This window comes from Numida meleagris, chromosome 12 (genome assembly GCF_002078875.1).
Source record: "Numida meleagris isolate 19003 breed g44 Domestic line chromosome 12, NumMel1.0, whole genome shotgun sequence".
In the NCBI taxonomy this organism is placed as follows: Eukaryota; Metazoa; Chordata; class Aves; order Galliformes; family Numididae; genus Numida; species Numida meleagris.
The window spans coordinates 536,755-558,346 of NC_034420.1; the positions used below are offsets into that span (position 1 = coordinate 536,755).

Consider the following 21,592-nt stretch of genomic DNA (forward strand, 5'->3'; position numbering starts at 1 on the left):
TGGATGCTTCCCAGCAGATTGATCCAGGACATCTTTAAGTATCACTTTCTCTTTGCAGGACATTCTTGAAAGCATTCCCACTGATGGGAGAGACGCAGGAGCGGGAGCGTGTGCTGATTCACTTCTCCCGGCGATACTGCCAGTGCAATCCAGAGGAGAGCACCTCCGAAGGTACTGCTTTCCTGGGACCAACTTTTTACACAGTCTGACAGTGATAGGACAAGGGGGAATGGCTTTAAACTAAAAGAGGGGAAATTTAGGCTAGATATTAGGAAAAAATTCTTTACTCAGAGGGCAGTGAGGCACTGGCACTGCTGTCCACAGATGATGTGGATGCCCCATCCCTGGAGGCGTTCAGGGCCTCGTTGGATGGGGCCCTGGACAGCCTGAGCTGGGGGGGGGCAGCCAGCCCATGGCAGGGGGGTTGCAGGTCAATGGTCTCTAAGGTCCCTTCCAACCTAAGCTGTTCTGTGATTCTGTTCCCTGGCTCTGGTGTGGCACGCTCTGGCTGTTGCACACTCACAGTATTCCTGTGTCACAGAGCCTGAGGCATATTTTTGAGCAGAGATACTTTCTTCTGCCTTTTTAAAATGGAAAGATCATTCCCGATACACATGCACGAGTGCATGCATCCAGACATGAGCGTGCCCAAGGTCACACTTGCATGAGTATCTCTACACACCTGCTTACAGGCATCTAGAATGCCCACATCCAGGAATGGGTGGAAATGAGGCTGCTGACCTGCTCTCAGCCAGCATCACGGAAGTGCTGGTTGTTCTTTCTCCACCCTCTTCTGCCTGGAATGTGGCATTTGGGCCTCAGAGCTGCCTTGCCAAGGAGTAGCCTTGCCCAGTGTCACATAAACCCTGGAGTTATTCTGCCAAGCTAACTGGACACAAGCTTCTCTGAAGCAGAATGACAGCTTTTGTCTGTGGTAGTTAAATAAAGTACAGGTTTAGCTGAATAAAGTATAGGTTTATTTCATTACCCTAGGTTTGCTTTACACGTGTGATGTTCTCTCCTATTGATCCCTGCAGACATTTAGCTGCAGGCTAAACATTCAAGGCTCTTTTCCCAGGAGTGATTTCAGCAGTAGTCCCCAGCTGAAATATTCCAGATGACCAATCCTGACCTCTCCTCACCACCTCCCCTAAATGTGATCCTCAACTCTATTGCATGCACCTCCAACCTATAGACAGGGGCCTTGGGATCCTTCCTTCTCATCTTGTTCTCAGGTTTCTTACACCCAGTGTGTGCACACCTGCTTAAGGAGAGGCTGAGCTGGAGCACGAGGCAGTCAGATGTCAGGCCCCATCCCACACCCTACAAACATGAGAGGGTTGAGAGGGCAGTAAGTAGACAAACAACATGCAAGCTTTGCTGTGGCAACATGAGTTTGTACAGCTGCCAATGGAGTCACAATATGACCAGCATTCGGAAGAGAAGTTAGATCCCAGTTGTGAATGATGTGTGAAAATTTACTGCTAATAGAAAAATAAAAGGATCAACTGAGAAGGTTGAACTCCTCAACAACTGCATGGTGTCGAGGTGTCACTGCTTCTGGTAGGCCCTGGTTTAAAAATGTTATAACCCTGAACAATACAAAACTCTTCAGAGTAAGGAAAAGTGGAACTGAAACACGACTGCCACAACTGTCATGACATATTTGTTAATATTCAGGGCCACAGCATGGCCTGTGACGGTGGTAGCACATGTCATGAGGCTGGGCAGTACCACTCTGAAAACCAAATATAAACAAAGCGAGTCCTGAGCAAAACAAAGCTGCACTCAGTGCTGGAAGTGAATGGGGCTTGAAAAATACACTTGAAATTCAATACAATAAATATGTGACAGGTCTAGAGGAAAGCAAATCTGCAGTTCACACCTTCAGCGGCCACTACAAAAGCATGCATTAGACATGCAATGATTTAAGGAACCTGTTGCAAGTGCTCACACTCTTCCTTCAGAAAGAAGTTCCTTCTTGTTGTATCCAACCTGAACTGGCACGGGGTGTTTCACTGCAGTGACATTTTTGAGCCAGTACATGTTATCTAGACATCTAAAGAAACACCTGTGGCTGTGATAATCTATCAACCTAGAGGCACGATAAAGCCAAGGCAGTCTTGTCTAGAAATGACACGGTGGCTTTGAAGGCCTTCCATCCCTCTAAGACAATTCGAGACATTGCTGTGTGCTAATTCAGTAACTCTTCCACTGATGGAGATACAGCTGCTGCAACACCAAAGGCACTTCAGCCTGCTTGACAAGACACTGAAAATAGAGGCGGCAGAAGCTCTGACCCGCTGACCGCTGAGGGGGGTGGTAGGCTTTCCTCCCAGACAGCTGCGTCTTGGACAGGCTGTTAGTGCTCTCTTACTCGGAAACAGCCCAGATACAGAAGAGTTACATGTCTGTGCTGTACACTGTTTTAGTAAAAAGACAATATGGATGTGACAGCCGAGCAGCAGCAAGTGAACAGCAGGTTTTGGGACACCAGCTCCACCTTGGGGCCATGGAGTGCATGGTCTACCTGCCCCCAGTAAGACAGTGAAGCCAAGTGAAGATGTCAGCCCAAAACCTTCCACAGAAGCTCCGGAATATGCACTAGGGAGGCACTTTGTTCCAAGAGTAAAACTGCTTCTGTGGATGTGAGGAAGTGCCTTTCTGAAGAGGTGATTATCTCTTGAAAGGGAATGTCTGTGACAGCATGTCCCCGGAATTGCCAGCCCTGGAACAGAAATATGCGATGTTCCCACAGGAAACCCTTCATTCCTCACACACCATGGTTCTTCCTGGAAAGGGGAAAAGCTCATGTGCTCAGCTGCCTTCATCCTGGGCTCCTGTGTGTTTGGTTGCTTTTAGCTGGCAGTGTTTAGAGCTTGGCCGTGAGCATGAGGTGCCCAGGGAGGAGCACCCCAACCCCCTTGTGTGGTTCGTGCATGCTGTGAGGTGGTGTGGAGGCAGACAGGTCTGTTGACCTGGAGCAGCTGAAGGGCTTAGCATGGTTTTGAAATAACAACAAGCCACCAGGGTACCTGGTACAGAAGAGGGTGCTGCACTGTCTCAAATTGAAGGAAAAAAAAGAGACCCAAAAATGCGGCACCCATTTGTAGTAATCATTTTTTCTGGGGGACTCAAGAGCTCAGGAGTGGTCGCTAAAGACCTCAGGGGAAACCTGTGCGGTGACTGTGGTCAGTGGCGGGAAATTAGCTTAAAGCAGCAAAGTCTCTGCTCCATTCTGCAGTGGTGTTTGCATGAAATGGGGATGGGGGAAATAAAGATGGATTCAGCAGGTTAGAGACTAAGAAAGCCACTGACAAAATTGATTTCAAATCTGTTCACTGATGGTGATTTAAGGAATAAGTAAAGTTTGAGAGGAAAATAGATATCTTTTTTTTTTAACTACCATATGCAGTTGAAAGAAATAAATGTTCTTTAAAGTCTGAAGACTTAGCAACTAGCCTTGTTTTTGCAATGAATAGGCTGCTGAGATAGGGCAAATGTAGAAGTGAGAAGGAGATCAATAATAGCTCTCTGACTATTGTGTGTTTCAGATGGGGTTCATACACTCACCTGTGCCCTGATGCTGCTAAACACAGACCTCCATGGCCATGTAAGTAGCACTTGGAGATGTATCCTTCCCTTTTTCCCTCTGAGTATAGAGGTCTTTTCCTTTATGCAGTATGTACTGCTGGAAAACCAAGATAGATCGGCAGCGAGTACTCTGACCAGCTCGGCAGGGAGCTGTGGGTGCCAGGCCCAGCCCTAGGCCAGACCTTCTCTTAGTGTCACTGCGCACTCAAGCCAAAGGCGTCTCTGACATCAGTTATCCTCCATAAGCACAGGCAATGCAGCTTTCTTCCCAGGACCTATGGCATGCATCGGTGCAGCCCCAGAAGCTCTCGTGGGGAGGTCTTTCAGCACCGGTCTCTGTGGAGTGGCAAACAGCAGCTCTAATTATGCTGCTTTTTCTTCTGGTGCAGACACATGAGGCTCCCCTCATCTGCAGAACTGCTGCAAGGGAGTCATTAGTTTTGTGCAGGACCAGATCTGATCTTACATTCCCAGAACATGACGAAAGTCCCAGCTGTTCCCCAGGACACTGCAGACAGCCACTGGAGAGCATCACATCAGACAAGCAGGGCGAGCAGAGCTTACTGCCTACAGGTGTGAATGGAAAACCACAGAGGCCGTGAGATATCTTCTCACAGCTGTGCATAGGCTGGATTTGTTCCTAAAAGGTCAGCTAGGTTGTTGCCGATGTGTAGAGAGGAGAGCAGAATGGGAGGAAGAGTCACTGCAGAGGAGAGATGGGCCTGGGCATGGGTCCAGGGGTTGCACTGGGACCCCTGGAGAGCCCTGCCGTGATGTGCAGCTGGGAGTGCACAGGCTGTACCCTGCTTGCTGCTGAGGAAGGCTGCAGGCACTGCTATCCTTCCTGCTATCCAGCCTTCTGATGCAGACAGAGCATGGCCGTGAGCCTCAGCAGGTTGTGCCCAGGGCTAGGGGAGCTGCTCCCATCTCAGATCACTGAAGCTCCTTCTTTCCCCTCTGAGAACTTTGGTGTGGAGCCACAGAGACCCCAGGGCTTCTTTGCAGCTAGAAGGGATGTAGGGGAAGGCTCGTTACCGCAGCATGCACGTGTGAAACCTATGCTAGTTCTAGCCCCTTTTTTGCCCCACAAACCCATTATTCCCAAGCTGTATTATCAGAGTCCTCTTCTGCCTCCAGCTGGTAACAATTCATTGTGCATCTGCAGAGACTTGCCCTGTTTTTCTCTTCATTAGGCTTTTAATGAGGTGGCAGTAGACCATAGCATCAATTTATTTGCAAACTGGTTTATAATCACCTTTGAGAGGAGCCTCAGTCTGTAGAGGTGAGGACACCACATGGGTGTTCTTCACCTGTGATGGCATAGATGCAAAGGCATCACCAGCACCTAATGGTGATGACACTACTGGTGCACTGATGAAACATTAGTTTTTCATTGATAAGCAATTGAATAGGTGTGGTAAGAAGAAATGATCTCATGCTAACTAGGCAAGGAAAAATACAGCTTTCTTTTGGCCAGATGTAGAAATGCCTGAGCTTTTCTTTGAAAAACCTTCTCTTTATTTTTTCTGTGTAACATTAATTTCTTCTTCTCCTTCTTCCTCCTTTTTTTTTTCTCTTCCTTCTGCTCCTGGAACCTCTCTTTCTGCTCTTTAACCCTTTACCAGGTGGTAAGTGCAGTCATTCTAGTGTTTTGCTTTAAAGCACTAGCATTTGACTTGTTTTTTTCTGTGTTTAAAAAAAAAAAAAAAGGCATTTTGTTTGTCTGGATTCCTAAGTCATTGTGCAGTGTCCTTCACTCCTTGGCAACCCATTAGCAGGTGTTGTGAGTCACAAGAAATTCTCCTTGTGCAAAGAACCCCCCCCAAACTGCAGGGTACCTGGGATTGTGTGGCTCCGTCTTTCACCCCTCGTTTTGTTGAAGATGCTATCATGATATCGCATATCACTTATTTTTTGTTTCCCGTTGTAATATTGTATGTGTGTTTCAGTGTTTTCCTGTGCATTGCCACAGAGTGGGAAATACCTTGGGTTAGGACAGGGGGGTTGATGTGTTTTGGTAAAGGGTTGATTGTCTACAGTAGTGTCTCCACAGTGGGCTACTTTTCTATTCCAGCAGTGACCATCACATATACTAAGTCTGAGCCCCAGAGTAATTGGACTGGCTTTAAAACATGAGATTTGCACATGGCCACAAAGGAGTTCTGATTTAGTACTGCTAACCTGCTACTGCTGGTACGCTCAGATCCTGTTTCCAAACTGTCCAGGAAATGTACTGTCTTTAAAATGAGATGCTCCATTTTCATAGAATTACATGATTCCTGGAGCTGTTTAAAACCCAGCAGTCACCAGCAAACATTGCAAACCTTACAATATAAATCAGGTTGTTGCAACTCTGTATCATGCTCTGGTGCTGTTTGAGCTCCAGGAGATCTCATGACAAAGCACTCCTGTGCTCCGTCTGTCTCTCAAAGGCAAAGCTTTGAGATATCTGTCTCTTTCAATGCACTTGATTCTCTCTCCTCATTCAGAACAGCTGACTACCCAAAGAGAGTGACAACACCTCTGCATCACCAGCACTCATGGTTGCATTTTGCTGTAGAGTACCAAGTACTTTGCCAAAGCCTAGCTCCTAGAGTCACCTTGTGATGTGACAAGCCTTCCATTCAAAAAGCAAACCAGCAGCTCTCATGGCCACTGAACAAGGCATGAAAATGGGATTCTTTGCAGATCCTAACCCCGCAGCCATCGCTATTAGTCTTACAAACCCTGTGATATTCTCCTTTAAGGCAAGCTTTTGATTTGGTGTTAGAAATATTCCTGTGTTAGTAGTGGATTGAGAACTGAAGAGCTTGAAGTTACAGGCAGCTGCTGGAGCAACCTAGAGAGTGGCACCACTCTGCCCGGAGCAGCTTTGTGTGGTTCAGTGGTCACTGGTACCCAAAGTCTGCAGGATCATTCCCTGCAGAAGGTTGATTTTGATTCTGCAACCTGAAACAGACTTGCTTTCAAATCCTTTAGTCCAGTCAGACCAACAACCCTCACCTCATGCTGAAGCATAGGTTTAGCTTCTGTTGTTTGGGTCATTCCTCCTTCCCTTTCCTCTGCCCTTCCCCTTTCTTCTTTCACAAATGAGTATTTGGGAGAGGCCAAGAAAGCCCAAGTAAAAGCAAGGCCTTCTCAGGGCAGGGTGCTCTTACTGGAGAGCTCACAGGAGACGCATTCCAAACTTTGAACCTGTTTGATGCCTAGGGCCTCCAGCTCAAATGTTTAAACACCTCAAGAAGGAGGGCTGTAAGGAGCACTCCAGGCAGCCACCCTTCATGGCCTCTGGCCCCCAGCAAGTTGCTCCTCCTTCTGGGGCTTTTCCTATTGAGCACCCAGTGTTCCTTCATCCACATGTACTTGCCCAGCCTCCTGATGCCAAGATTTTGCAAGAGCCAAATAATATCTGGCTACAGCCCAGTGTCTTCCAAAGGTTGGTAGAGCCAACCTGGACACTTCAGGGGCCAGTCCGCACTTGTCTTGAACGAGTCAGCTGTGGCTGAAAAGAGGCAAGATCCCAGTTGTAAACAGGGGAGTTGAACTGGGTTGAAACAGTGGACCACAGAATCACTCCTGCGTACCCACTATCAGACCAATCTCATCCTTCCTAATTCATTCTTATACACTCTTAACCACTGTAGTGTGTGTTGTCTCTGCATCCATCCATTGTCATCCACTGCACCCATCCACCGCACCCATCCACTGCACCCATCCACCTCCACCCATCTATTCCCTTACCCATCTTACCCATTCATCTAACTTTCTATTATTTCTCATCTGTTTTATCCACTGTTCACTCACTCTCTCTCCATCACCATAGTGCCAAGTGATTGCCTCACACTGATTTCTCATGCTTTGTTGCATGGCCTGGAGCAAGCTAAGATGGGATGAAAATCTTTGATGCCAAGGGGACATATCAAAAATAGCGGCTGTGTGGCACCATGAAGCTGCCTTGTTGGCTTGTTCTATAGCTGATATGTGACCGATGTATGATAAAAAAAGCAAAATGCCCCCATCTGTTTGGCTGGCCAGAAATGAAAAATGCATCTCCCTGCCCAAGGGACATAGAACATCTGAACGCTGATGGATTCAGCAAGATCCTGAATGGCTGACTGTACAGGAAGGCAACACACTTTGCCCTCATAGTATCCCTTTTTTGAGTTGTTCCTGGGATTCCCCATACTTGCTAAATACAGCTGCAGTGTGTGAAAGCTCAGGTAGTTCTTGGTGCTGATGCTGTCCATTATGAGGCACTTGTGATCACAGTACAGTTTTTTTGCAAGTATTGATCAAGTGAGGCTGAAAAGTCCAGGCCCAGGAGCACTTTCCTGTTTTTTCCACTCAGCTGGTATTGACTTGGAAGCACTTGCAGGGCTATGGATTTGAGCAGCTGGCTCCAGCCCACATCTCGGAGCGGCAAGCTGATGTGCTAAGATATTGCTGATGTGAGGTTGTATTGCGTCTGAACCACCACAGCAACCTGTGTGCAATCCCTCTGACTGCAGCCTGGGTCCTGCCCTGGCTCTGCAGTGCTTTGACAGCCCAGTCCAACAAGCTGATTCACAGCACTAGCATCCCTGTTGGAGCTTTCTCATTACCTCTTCTGGTTGTCAGAGGAAGGGTACGACTTCATCTTCCCCAGTTGCTCAGCAATTAGCTGCTTTTCTGCAGTGCTGCTGCTATCTCAGTTTGGGCTCAGAGATCTTCTCCTGTAAGAGACAGAGCCAAATTTGGTACTTCAAGGTCTCAGGCAACATCCCTCCCTCACTTCCAACCTTCCTCCCTCCTGCAGGTTCATTGCTGTGGTTTTTACGTGCTCTCTGGCCCTGTAATTCACTAGCCAGGGGGTACACAAACCTCCCTTCCCCTGCTGAGGAAACACAGCGTGTCTGCAGGCTTCCCTGCAGGTTCCTGTGTCTGGCTCCCCCACGGAGCTCTGGGTGGCATGAGCAGCCAGCTATGGGGTCCAGTTCTGGTCACCAGCCTCTGAGATGGCTGAGCCTCATGCTGCGCTGCACTGTGCTGACTGCAGTGTCCCTAGGCACTACAGATTCATTACAGTGCTTTATTCCTCTTTTCCCTGATCTCAGGGGTGCCAGCTCTTCTGGAGCTGGCACCAACAGGAGGCATAATTAAAGAGTTTCAGGCAGAGCTGCTCAAAGGCATACCAGCTCCCTGTATAGCCAAAGAGTATGCCTGCAGTCACAGGTGGCTGGTGTGGGGTGTCTCTGGTAGGTTAATCTCAGGGCTTCGCTCTTTGCTAATGCTTTCTCCTGGGGACAAGCCCTCAGATCATCTGCTGTGCACATTTATGGGCAGGGGCTTCTGGTGTCAGTCTCTTTCAAGAGGTTATTTTCTCGCAGAGAAAATAACAGAGGACACAGTTTTCTCTGTAGGGCACCTCCTATATTGTCTGCTACTGCTTTATCCCCTCCCAGCAAGGCCCTTCTTCCTGACTGAATTTCTAAGTGGGGTCCTGGCTCAGCTGCTCGTAGCCCTCCTCCCAGGTCCCTATCAGTACTTTGATGCAGAGCCCAGCAAGTGTCAGGATGGTGCTGGGATCCTTAGGACCACTGGTGGTACCTCATGTCACTTGTTCTATTCTCACTAACTCCATTGTGCACTCCATGCAATATCACCACAGAGTCTGTCCTTGGGGACTAACTGTGTGGAGGCTGCAATATGATGTGACACTAGAAATACCTGTCCTTCCTTTGTGGCATTGCCCTCACGCACCATAGCACAGAAGTTCACATGGTCCCAGTAGCTAGATCATCTCTCTTTACAACAGCAACCCAAAATAAGTTTCCATCAAAGATAAGTCATTTCCCAGTGCTGTCTTCAGATGCTGACACCGCACACTCACACATTTTCACACGTTATAGGTTTTGAGGCCCATCCAAGTTCCACTATTTTAGAGAGTCTGAGCACTTGTCTTGAGTTTTGAGGCACAGATCCTGTTCCAGGGCCAACCTGGAGGCCAGAGATGAGATGAGATCACTTAGAGAGTTCAGAGCAAGAGCTGGAGTTCTTTTCAGGTGTTTTATCTCCACCATTATAAAAAGAAATTTGAAATGTTTGAATGTTGGCATGAGGAAAGAAATCAAAGAGCCCAAAAGAAAGTCAGAGCAGAAGACCCCCTTCTAGCTTTGAGCTTTTGGGACAAGCCCAGGCCCTGCTACTACATATACATTATTTCTTTAAAAAACAGTCTCATTGAAGTCAAAACTTTCCAGAAGTTTAATAAACTGCTTATTTGCATTGCAGAATATTGGCAAAAAGATGTCGTGTCAGCAGTTCATAACAAACCTGGATGGGCTCAATGATGGGAAGGACTTTGCAAAGGATTTGCTGAAGGTAATGTGATGCACATAGACAGTGGGATGCTGATATTATTATTGTAGTGCCACCTAGTCCTACTGTGACAATCAGCATTTTCCATCACACATTTATTTCATTAGAAGAACTGTAACCTAAATGGACACCTGCTGTTAACTTGTAGGAAGCCAGGAGAGTTCTGTTCCCTGTTGGTGTTTTATCCAGATTATCCAGGGATTTATCTGCCCTCAGAGCATCCCAGGGGTCCTGTTCTACCATGATAGTTCTGTGACGCACCAGCCAGCATATAGAACAAAACACTCCCCAGAAATATAGCCATCTGGCATATATACTTTCCTCTGCCTTCAATTCCATGTAATTAAATGTACTGCTCCAGTGCAACTAGCTCAGTTCCAAGGAAGATTGCTTAGACACTACAAAGTGTGTATTTTCTCTTTTTATGTGGTTTAACACCACCACCATTGTCTGCATCTGCCGCAGGTCCATCAGCCTGGCCTGAATTTTACTGTATGGAAGGAAGCTGAAAGGACCAGAACCACATCAGCAGTGTCACAGCGAGCTTTAGATACAACCCTTCCAGACCTCAGCCTAACCCACCCCAGTGTATGGTGAAGGCCCCCTCTGCATTCTGCTTTCCTAGTTCTTTCCTTCTTTCCCAGTGCATCAGAGGAGTCACTGGAATTGTGCACAGGAAGAGATGGAAAAACTAAACCCCAAAGTTATTCATCCCTCTCCTGCTTCTCAGAGTAGTGCACAAGCCTTCACTGCCCCAAGCTGATACACTGGAAAGTGTCTTGATATACCCCAGTTTCTTCTACCAACTTTGTGTAGGCCAGAATTCACTAGACCCAGGGCCCATAATTAGGCAAAAATATCACGAACGGGCTCCTGAGCAAGGATGTCTGCCTTACCTCTCTGCTGCTGACATGTCCAGTCCAGTCCCTGGCGTGGCTCATAGACAGAAAATGGTCTAGTAGGACAGCAGTTGTCCTGCTCACTAGTACATACTTCTCCAGGTCAGTTTCCAAGGGGAGGTGTCCTTCAGAGAACACAGATAAGGGTGTAGAGGAGGTGGTCTCCACAACCCAGACATGTCTTCCATGAGAGGCACAGCTAATACCATGTTCTTGTTGCAGACACTGTATAACTCCATCAAGAATGAGAAGCTGGAGTGGGCCATGTAAGTATATGTTAAATATTTGAGAAAGAGAGTATCTTTCAATGTAGGTCTTAAATCCTGTTTTTAGCTCTAGAAGCTTCCAGAACATTTCCTGCCAAGCCCTTAAACACGGAATTCCCTCATGCAGGCAAGCTGGATTCACTTAGACACAAAAGCAGACATGGAGGTTGGTGGCAGTCTGTGGGTGTAGGGTCCATAGCACAGTTGAAACAAACGGAATGTCCCCTTTATTTCCTGTTACACTCATAAAATGCCAGTCCCTCTTCAGGTTCTTCAGAGCATGATCTTTGCTCAAGGAGCTCAGTAACTAGGGTTATTTTGGTCACTGAAACCTCCCTTATTTTCTACACCCTTCCTTCTGGAAACGTTACTGCAGAATTGCTTGAGCTTGAAGGGACCTCAGGAGGTCTGCAGTCCAGCATCCTCTCAAAGTGGGGTCGATGCTGAATTCAGAACAGGATGCTCAGGGCTTTGTTCAGATGGATCTCGAAAACCTGCAACAGTAGTGATCATGCACAATCCTCTGGGTCCATGAACCAATGCTTAATTATCCCAAGAGGGACCTTTTTTTCTAATCCAGTTGAAATCTACTGTCTCTTGTCCTTCGGCCCTGTACCATAGTGAAGAGCCTGGCTCTGTCTACTCAGCAATCACCTCAGATACCGGAAGGTTGTGATGAGGTCCCCCAAAGCCAATCTCTTTTCCAGCAAGTCCACTTCCCATAGTCACTTCCCAGAGAGCAAGTACTCCAGCCTCTGGGCATCTTGGTGGCCTGTGCTAAACTCTCTCCAGCGTGTTGATGTCTTCCCTGTATTTGGGGCCCAGTACTGGTTGCTGTACCTGTACATGATGTAATGAGTAGAGGGGAATGGTCACTTTGCTTAGTCTTTTCCCTGTGCTACTGTTCATACAGCCCACAATGCTCTTGGCTTCTGGTTCTGCCAGGCCATACTGCTGGCTCACGTTCATCCTGCTGTTTGCCAGGAACCCCTGGGCCTTTTCTGCAGAGCTGCTACCGTCAGTCAGCTGCAGTCTGTCCTTCTGCAGGACCGCTCCAGTGCAGTACTTTGCATTTAGTGAGGTTCCTGTCCCTCCACTGGTGGCCCTGCCCTCCCGAGTATCATCTGCACAACCTGCTTTTATGTCATCCTTAAACTTGATGAGATGCACTCTGTCTCCTCCTCCAAATCATTAGTAAAGATATTAAATGAAATAAGTCTGTTTCTCTTCAGCTATACACAGACAACAGACTCACCTCCTGTTTCCCCAAAACCTCAAGGTGACAGATCTGGAAGCAGCTCGCGTGGCGGCCTCCGGGACAGTGTCCTGCAGACCTTCTTCCCCTTCTCTGCTGCCATGCATGCGTGCAGCACAGCCAGGATCCTAGCACGGAGGTGCAGAGTGCTCCCTACCCCCAAGCAGCCTCACTGCCTTAGGAGAGCCCGTGGCAGACCCGGGGCCCCCAGGTAGCACAGGAATGTCTTGTCTCCAGAGGGCTGTGGGACTGAATGGGACTTTCCGGGCCATTTTATCCATTGCTTGATGTTCACCTTATGTTGTCCTGGAGAAGTGTCTGGAGGTGGCTCGCTTCTCCCTCCCTCTCAACCTGCCTGGGCTGAGCTTTGTCCCACGAGACCCCTGAGTAGGGTGGCCCTCGCAGGGCCGGCGGGTGCCGTGATGCCCAGCCAGGCGGTGGCCCCGGCGAGGCCGTGGTTCCTTAGTGCTCGAGTGGCACTGACGACACTTAAACAACAATCTTACGGCGAATCTGCGAGCAAGGCCCCGCTGCCAGCTCCGCCGTGGCGATGCAGGCCCTGTCGCTGGGCGGCCGCAGTCACCAGAGGGAGCCCTGCCGCTCCGCCCGGCCGCTTCATGCACGGGTTCCGCGGGCAGCGCTTACCCGACGGGCAGCCCTGCTGGAGGCAGGCCCGGCCGTGCCTCGCTTGGCTTCGCTGCGGCTCTCGACCGCGACCCATGCTCCCTGGCACCAGGTGCCAGCCCCTCTCTGTCCCGCTCCCTCTTTGTGGCCATCCGGGTGGCGAAGTGCTCCTGCCCACGTCTCCCACCTCCATGCTGTAGGTGCTCGCATCCCAGCTAGTGGATTCATCCCTTGTTAGCAAGTTTGAAGGTTGATCCCAGCCTGACCTAACCTGGTTTAATCCAGTCAGGACGTTTAGATGCCAACGTGTGTGACACAAGGCAGAAAATCCCTGTTTGCTGTCCTCCTTAATGTCCAGGAACACTGGGAAAATACCACTTCCCATACAGGTTCTAGTTTCTATGTCCCATTTCAGTTTTGACTTTGAATAGGAAGAAACAGGCTTGGAGGAATCACTGGGTGTCTCCCTGAGCTGCCCAGCCCTTGCTGTCGAGGACCAAGAGATGTACAAGGAGAAGTTTTTATGGAAATCACCAGCATTTCTTGAACTCTCCTGGCCACAAATGGGGAGGGTTGCACAGCCTATTTCAGAGTTTGTGATTGTTTGACCAAGTGTCCCATCTCTTTAATATCTGCAGAGCTTTTGTGCCTCAGGGATGCAGAAAACATTCCTAAAGCTCCTTTGGTGTCTAGGAGGCCCCAGCAGCTGCCTCAGAAGGAGAAACTGAGAAACCCATGGTACCCAGTTTTCAGCAAAAGACCTGAAGTTGTGGATGTGAGGCTGAGAGTTGGGGGCTGTCCCTGTGAAAGGCACAAAGTGCTCAGCAGTGCTGTATCTGTGGACTCCTGGTGTTCAGACAGGGACCTAACCCTTTAGTGTTTTCAGTAACCTAACAGTGGGACCCCTGGGACAGTCACCTGCCACCCACACTCCTCCCAGCTCTACGTAGATCATTACCATTGGCACACTTGGTGTGTTACAGTCCTTGGTCTCCTTTCCTTTTCTTTTTTGACTAGTCTTGTAATAAATTAACTCCCAGTAAAACCAAAGCAGATAGGGCACACTGTGACCCGATCCACGTGTCCTCCACTCAATCTCTTCTTTGAATTTGTTTCCAAGTGATGAGGACGAGTTGAGGAAATCGCTCTCGGAGCTGGTAGACGACAAATTTGGAGCCAGTGCAAAGAAAGTGACAAGGATTGTTGACAGCAGCAACCCCTTCCTGGACATCCCCCAAGCGCTGAATGCAGTCACCTACAAGCACGGTGTCCTCACGCGCAAAACCCATGCAGACATGGATGGGAAGAGAAGTACGTGTTAATGGGACAGGAGACGTGCCCCAGGCAGTAACAAAGCCTTGCCCTAGCCTTCTCCCTGGCTCTCCCACTGGAGTGGCATTTTCTCACTGTATCCCAGGGAACACAAGAGAGACCCCCAGATCCATGAGCACCTGTGCACAGGGCAAGGAGGGTGTTTTGAGGCATTCTTGCTGCCAAGGACCCTAGCAGTGCCTGTCCCACACAGATAGACCTGGTCTTCCATCTGTTCATGGGCATAACCCCAAACCCTACACTCTGAGCAATAGGGCGAGGCTAGTTCACAAGATCTGTCCCCCTGAGCTGACTCTGAACACAGTGTGGTCTTCAAAGCTTTGGTCCTGTCTGTATGCTGCCATGTGCAGGCTGCTGGGCAACAAGTTGCTTCGTAGCTCTGCTGTCGGTATACCATATTACAGGAAAGGTAAATGGAATTATATTTGGGAACTGTTAATGAGCAGAGATTAATGAAATGAAACTTGGATGACCACTTTTGCTGATACGGATTGCCCAGTCATTGCAGTCAATTAAAAGTCTTGAGTAGAGAAGATAACCACCAAAGGCCTCCCTTGCTTCCAGCACTTTCTTGGTAGCCCATGCCTGGAGGACCAGCTCTCTTGTGAGGTAGCCAGGCCCACCTTCTTCTCAGCAAGCTCTCTTTCACCAAGTCTGTCAAGACGGTGGGTGGTAATGTTCCGTCCTCAGTGGAGAGAAGCTGCTTTAGCCAGGAGATGTCTGCCTAACTCATCTGAACCAGAGGAGTCAGGGAATGTCTCTGCTCCTCATGCATTTAGTCCAAAGAACAGGAACCTGGGTTTGGAGGAGCAGAGAGACTTCCTGTACGTGTCCACTGGTAGCTCTGTACCACCTCCTCTCTGGTTCTGACCTGCTTGTATTCTCCCTGGGAGAATTCATCTCCCAACCCATGTCTCTCAAATTGACATCTCCCTGCAGACAAACCATTCATAAACAGTAGCTTGGAGGTGTATGAAATATGGGCATAAGTGCATGCCTGTGGTGGTCAGGAAAGGGTTGGTTTTGCAAAAAAATGTGAAAGTCAAGCAGTACTGTCAGAAGCAGATGTGTATAATTAGATACTCTTCATTTTTTTTAGCTCCCAGAGGAAGAAGAGGTTGGAAGAAATTTTATGCTGTGCTTAAAGGGACCATCCTTTATTTACAAAAGGTAACTGTGGTGGACTATCCCATTTGCTGTTTCATGCTGTCTCCAAAGCAGTCATGCTGTCCTAAGTAGAGCTCATACATGTTGTAATACATACATGGACATAAACAGAACTCCTCCAGAAACCAGTATATAGAACTGGAGAACACCATCATCTTTGATGGTGGTATTCATGCTAAAGGTACCATTCAAAGCCTCAAAAGTGAGTCATATGGGAAAAAATATGAAAGAGGAAACACAGAGGCAAGGCTTCTGCAGATATGTAAGTAAGAAATGTAAGTAAGCAGAGGACACTGAGGAGTAGGACTGAACATATATGGAATAGGTGCAAAAAGATGTTGGTGCCTTAGGAAGTTGAAGAGGCATATCATCAGACAAGTCTTATGCTGGTTATTGTTCTATTTGTTGGAATAGATCTGAGCGTAATTATCTTTCACGAGTCTTATATGAATTTTTCCTTGCTTAAGGTTTTTTGTCTCCTTTGGACCTTGCCAACATGGCTGCCAAGTGACACTTCCTGCTTCTCTTCATCTCTGTTCCATAGAGTTTTCTCCAACTCCGCAGTTCCATAGCCACCTTGAGTATAAAGACCAGGTCCCCATGGGAAGCAAAGTCACCATGGAAGACCCTTCTTGCATGCTATGGCATTCATCTCTCTGCTAGGAGGATTTCCATGGGTAGTCTTTTCTGTGGGAATATCTAAGGAGCCTGGATAAGGCCTCACTTGAATGTTACTAAGAGCCAGCCAGGGATGCCAATTGTCTGTTCATCACAAAGCAGCATAACCCACTGAACTAGGTCTGAACTACTTCAGTTGCAAATGCTGTGAAGTAACCCACTGAACTCACCTTGCTGAAACAGCACTCCCTGTGGGTAGATGTTCCTATGTATTGCAGTATTATCTCCAAAGCAATAAGAGTAAACAAACACTGGATTATATAAGAAAGGCAGAAAGATCCTCAGGGCAGCATGGAATTATGACTCAGAGCTCCTAGCACACCCCAATGTTTCTTGCATTTTGCCAGATCCTATGGCACATGTCACAAAGCCAATGGAAATCTAGCAGCAGTTAATTGTAATTTGCTGTGTGGTATTTTAACAGCCTTGCCACTCTCTGCTGCAGCTGAGGGAAGCTGCAGAGCACAAAATTTTCTCCAGCACTCTAAGCTTGGCCAACTTCAAGTCAATGGCTCTTTTCTTACAGCCCAGCATTAGTCTCAATGCAAGTGTGCATGTAGAGTCCAGTGAAGAGATCCTCATGCTGACCATGGATGACACACAAGGATTTATTTAGCACGAAGCTGCTAGATCTGCTAGATAGGTAGCTGCTAGCATCATTTCATTTTTTGACAGTTTTTCTATGAAAAAAAATTATATTTCATCAATATCGCAGGAAGTGGTTGGATTTAAATGAATTTGGAGATCTTACCAGTGTTTATAAATATCTAAAGGGTGGGAATCATGTGGATGGGGCTAGGGTCTTTTCAGTGGTGCCCAGCAGCAGAACAAGGGGCAACAGGCACAGTCTGAAGCCCAGGAAGTTCCATCTGAACATGAGAAAGAACTTCTTTACTTTGAGAGTTATAGAGCACTGGAACAAGATGCCTGCAGAGGTGGTAGAATCTCCTCTGGAGATATTCAAAACCCACCTGTACATTTTCTTGTGTAACCTGCTGTAGGGAACTGCTTCAGCAGGGGGTTTGGACTCAGTGATCAACAGAGGTCCCTTCCAACCCCTAGGATTGTGTAATTCTGTAATTTTTCACCAATCACTTTTAGGTCACATGTCTTGGGATGAGTCTGTAGAGGGAGCATATATTTTGAATGGAATACACTGTCAGGATACAATTTTCGTGCCAGTCTTGACCAAAATCCAGTTTGCTGAAGATTTCCCTGACTGTTTGGACAACACTAGAAGGAGCTATGAGACAAAGACTGAGTGTCATTGCTGCTGGTGGGGCTGTCCAGACTGCTTCAGTAACACAGCTTGTTATGTTAGTATTAGGAGTTTACCATTTAAAAAGAGAGTGAGGATGAGATACACAGAGATAACACAGCTGTTAAGAGGCTAGTGTTCTTATCTTGGTGACTTTCAGGAGCAAATGGTTGAAAGACTGAGTGCTTTCTATACCAGGAAGGACTGGAGAAGCAAAACACCTAAGATCTGGCTACATTATAATGGTGCCAGAAAAACGGCAGCCATGTATGATGTGTCAGTCATGCAGAAGGTGCCAGAGCTGCTGAGGGTGCCCCACGGAAATAGCATGAGGAACAATAAAAAAATAAACTGAGGAAAATTTGGGCAAAGGATTTGAGCAAGGAGAGGTTTCGTACTCATGAGCTGCTATCAGACTGTGTATAGTCCCCTTCAAAGGACTCCCTGGGCTGAGTTTGGCTGTAGACACAATATTCACTGGGCTTTGCAGAGGGCGGACAAAAGGATGAGGCCACAAAAACTTAAGTCCTTGCACTGCAACTTCCATGCATTTTCAGAATTACAACAGGGTCGGTAAACTTCAACACACCCTGTTGATTCTTAGTACAATTTCTTGCCTTCGGGTAGTTTGCAGAGTTGCACAATACAGGAAGGAAACAGTGTGCCTAGCACTAAAGCTTTCAGTGGCAGATGCTTGCAGATAAACATAAGATAGAACCTGGCTTGAGCACAGATCTCTCCAGGATAGACTGTCGAACATAAAGATAGAGGAGAACGTGCCGGCTTCCAGACCCACGGCGCTTGGTTCAGCCTCTTCCAACATTTTGCTCAGGCTGAGCCAAAGATCAGTAGGAAACTCTCAGAACACAATGCAGGTAAGTCTTGAGGAACAAGCTGGCTAGGAGGGAGGCACAGAAAGAGGCGAGTGGGAAGAAGGGAGAGTGAAAGAGAGGGCTTGGGGAGATAGACATTTAGAAGGAAGGAATGGACAGATGCAGAGAGAGTGGGCATAAGGTAGGCCGAAAAGTGGGTGGATGAGTAGAAGGCAGTCTGTTAGAAGCAGTTCAGGCAGCAGCCATAAACTTGCTGATGTAAAGATGTGGCATGTCATTGACTCGCCAGTGTTAATTTCTGGATTAGCGTGTTCTAGCACAGCCTGCTGAAGCAAGTGCTTGATCCCCTAAAGGGATGCAGCAGAGACTTGAGGAAGAAATGCAGGCTTGTGAGTAGGGCACACCTCTCTTGCACTCTAATCCACACTGAGCACTGATTCATTCTATGGCCTTTGGCAACTTACTTCACCTCTGTGCAATGGGGATAATAGCCTTTAATCAGCACATGTAGAGGGGTGTTGAGAGGAATGCGGAGGGCACTTTTGTATGGAAGTACTGGAAAGGGTCTGGGTCTCAGTGCTTCCCACCCATGGGGCAGTTCCCAGCACTGCGCCAAGCCGCAGATATGTTCCATGCCGGCAGGCCTTGCTTGGAGTGTCATGTTCCTGGCCAGACTGAACAGGGGCAGTGCTTAGCTTTCCTCATTGGACACAGTGCATGCTAGCTGAAGAAAATGAGGAAAACCTCTTGCAAACTGTAGCATAAAATCCCTGTAGCTCTGTGCCCATATTCAAGTCACTGCTGTTCAGACGGGGGGGCAGCAGAATTGATGTGCTGGGCTCTCACCCGTCCAGATGTCCTACTAACACACGTACAAGAGATAGGAGCCCTTTCTTGAAAAAAACTAACAGTGAGCTCCTGTTAGCTGTGGCTCACTGTGCATGGGGGTGGGGAGCAGTGGGGAGACTGAACTAAGGCCATCATAGAGCACTGCTGTGGCAGAAAGTACACTCAGGCAAGGGGATGGTTGTGCATGTTTAATCAGAGCCTTTTCTTATGCAGGAGAGACAGATGAATGGGGAGTCTGTCTACATCATCAGCTTAAATGTATAAAGTGAATGAGATGACTTTTGAGGGACTATGAAATCCCTCGCACCCACACATGGGCTCAGTTCCTGCAGAGCACATCCCCAAAACATATTCTGAAAGTGGGATGACACCATCCCTCAGTCAGAGCAGATCGCACCTTGCCTGCTGCTCGGTGACAAGAGCCTACGTGAACAACGCAGGACACAAAAGGCATAAATTCAGCAACGCTGTGGCACCACATTGATCTCTTTGCCAGAAAATATGTGGAAAGGTAACACCATAAAGATGGTGAAAAAATGAGAGTAAGATATTAGCATATGACAGCAGGGAGAAAACATTGCCTGCAGTTCCTCCAAACATGGCAGGACATTGCTTACTTTTTAGTATAAATCAATTTTCTTTGGAAGCATCCATGTTACAGTTAGGTCTTTGGACATTCCTTCAGTAGCGTTTGCTTAAACACAAGCTTCAGTTTCCATCAAAACTCAGGAAGATACTGAGGGAAAACACAGAGAAGACTCTGGAGGCTTCAAAGCAGAGCTGGCCCGCTTTGCTGGAGGGCAGTGGGAGTATTCCACCAGGAAGGCTGCACACCGGTGTAAGAACTGGGCACTGTGAAGGCTCCTGCTGAGTGTGTGGCCATCACACAACCTTGGAGCTGCTTGTGGAGGGTGCAGACAGAGCTCCCCACCTCAGCAGCAGTACATATCTTGCTGAGTTCTGCAGCACAGGCATTGAAATGAGCTTCCTGGCATGGCTGGCCTGTGCAGAAGTGAGCCTGCAGCACCATGCAGTCCTGCACACCCAGCGACCAGCAGAGAGGCACAAGGCAGAAAACCTGCTTGGTTCAATCCAACGCTGATTGCCTGGGCCCAGGTGGTAGAAAAGATCTGGCTTTTCCTTACACCTCCACTGATCCCTGTGAGCGTGGTGTCAGTAGAGGCAGCAAGTGGTTCAGGGTGAAGATGTGCTAGACCGGCTTGTAGCTGTGGCAGTTTCTTGTCACATGCCATTAAGCCCAGCTACCATATTTTCAGAAAGCTTATCCTAAAATAAGAGATCATGGGCTTCCCCATCTGTGTTCTCCAGATCCCAGGAGTTTCACCTTTGGAAAAACATCCAGACTTGAATGTGTCTCTATAAAATAGCAGCATTGTCTCCCTCATGTACCTATTTGCTGACAAGTGAGCTAACGTATTAGGTCCTCCTATGTCAAAGTCTGTTTTTCTTCCTTTAACGGCTCACTGCCCGTTCCTCTGACTACTGAAACCCTCAGTGTGACTTCTACAGTCAGCTCAGCCAAACACAGACGTAGAGCTGTGGGTTGCATTTCTGAGGAGCTCTAAAGGAAGTAACACTGCAGTAGCAACTGCAGAGAGGTTGTCTGTACTGTTCTCAGTGCAGCTTTTCTGAATGTCACACTGAACACAGGGAGCCTGCAGCACCCACCCCTTTCTGTGCTGGAGAGCTAGGGCTTTTCTTTGTGGTTCACCCTCAAGGAGGCAGGAACCCATGCCAGACTTTTCTAGGCCCTGTGTCCCATGGCATTTCTGTGCACAAAGCCAAGCATCATGTGCAGTACAACAAATGATCTCTTCTAGTTCTCCACTAACCACTCTTCTAGTTGGGATCATTGCTCCAGAAAAGAAGGGAAGGAAAGACTTCAGAAGTCTGTTTCCCATCAGGAGCAGGGCTCTGGGGAGCCAGATCTGTGGGCTGGGGTGTGCTGGACCTGTGTGCTCTGAAGAGCAGCAGGGGGAAGACTTCTGTGACTCACCACCAGAGAACATCCTTACTGGCCGGGGTTGGTAACCAGCAGACTGTAGCATGTAGCAAAACATAACACAGAATTAGTGCTATAATCAGCATTGCAAGGTAGGCCCTTCCAGAGACACCCCGCCCTGGCCTGGGCTCTGACATGTCATTTCACGGCAGTTTAAGTTGCTCTCAGTGTAGCCATCCGAAAAGGCAATTCTGCCCACAATTCTGTGTGGCAGCACAGCCACACAACCCCATCATGGGGCTGGTCAGGGTCAGGAAGCCCTACACCTGCAGTTCTCACCAACTAGAGCTGAGTGTTTGGGAGAATTTGTTTTAATTATGGTCAGGTTTTCTGACATCCACCTATTCAATCTTCCACCCATCCATGCAACCAGCCATCCACCCATCCATCTACCTATCCATCATCCATCCATTCACCCATCCCTCCATCCTTCCACCCATCCCTCCACCCGTCCATC

At 48.0% G+C, this 21,592-nt stretch overlaps 1 protein-coding gene across 3 annotated transcripts in view; it reads left to right on the plus strand.

Annotated features, from left to right (window-relative positions):
- The window catches only part of PSD2 (pleckstrin and Sec7 domain containing 2), a 73,161-nt gene that overhangs the window by 45,019 nt on the left and 6,550 nt on the right, over positions 1-21,592 (plus strand). For all 3 annotated transcript variants that reach the window (XM_021410644.1, XM_021410643.1, XM_021410642.1), the window contains exons 7-12: positions 59-171; positions 3,555-3,613; positions 9,865-9,954; positions 11,073-11,116; positions 14,116-14,306; positions 15,427-15,497. In XM_021410644.1, coding sequence (XP_021266319.1) covers positions 59-171; positions 3,555-3,613; positions 9,865-9,954; positions 11,073-11,116; positions 14,116-14,306; positions 15,427-15,497 — 568 coding nt within the window. The remainder of the gene's footprint in view (positions 1-58; positions 172-3,554; positions 3,614-9,864; positions 9,955-11,072; positions 11,117-14,115; positions 14,307-15,426; positions 15,498-21,592) is intronic.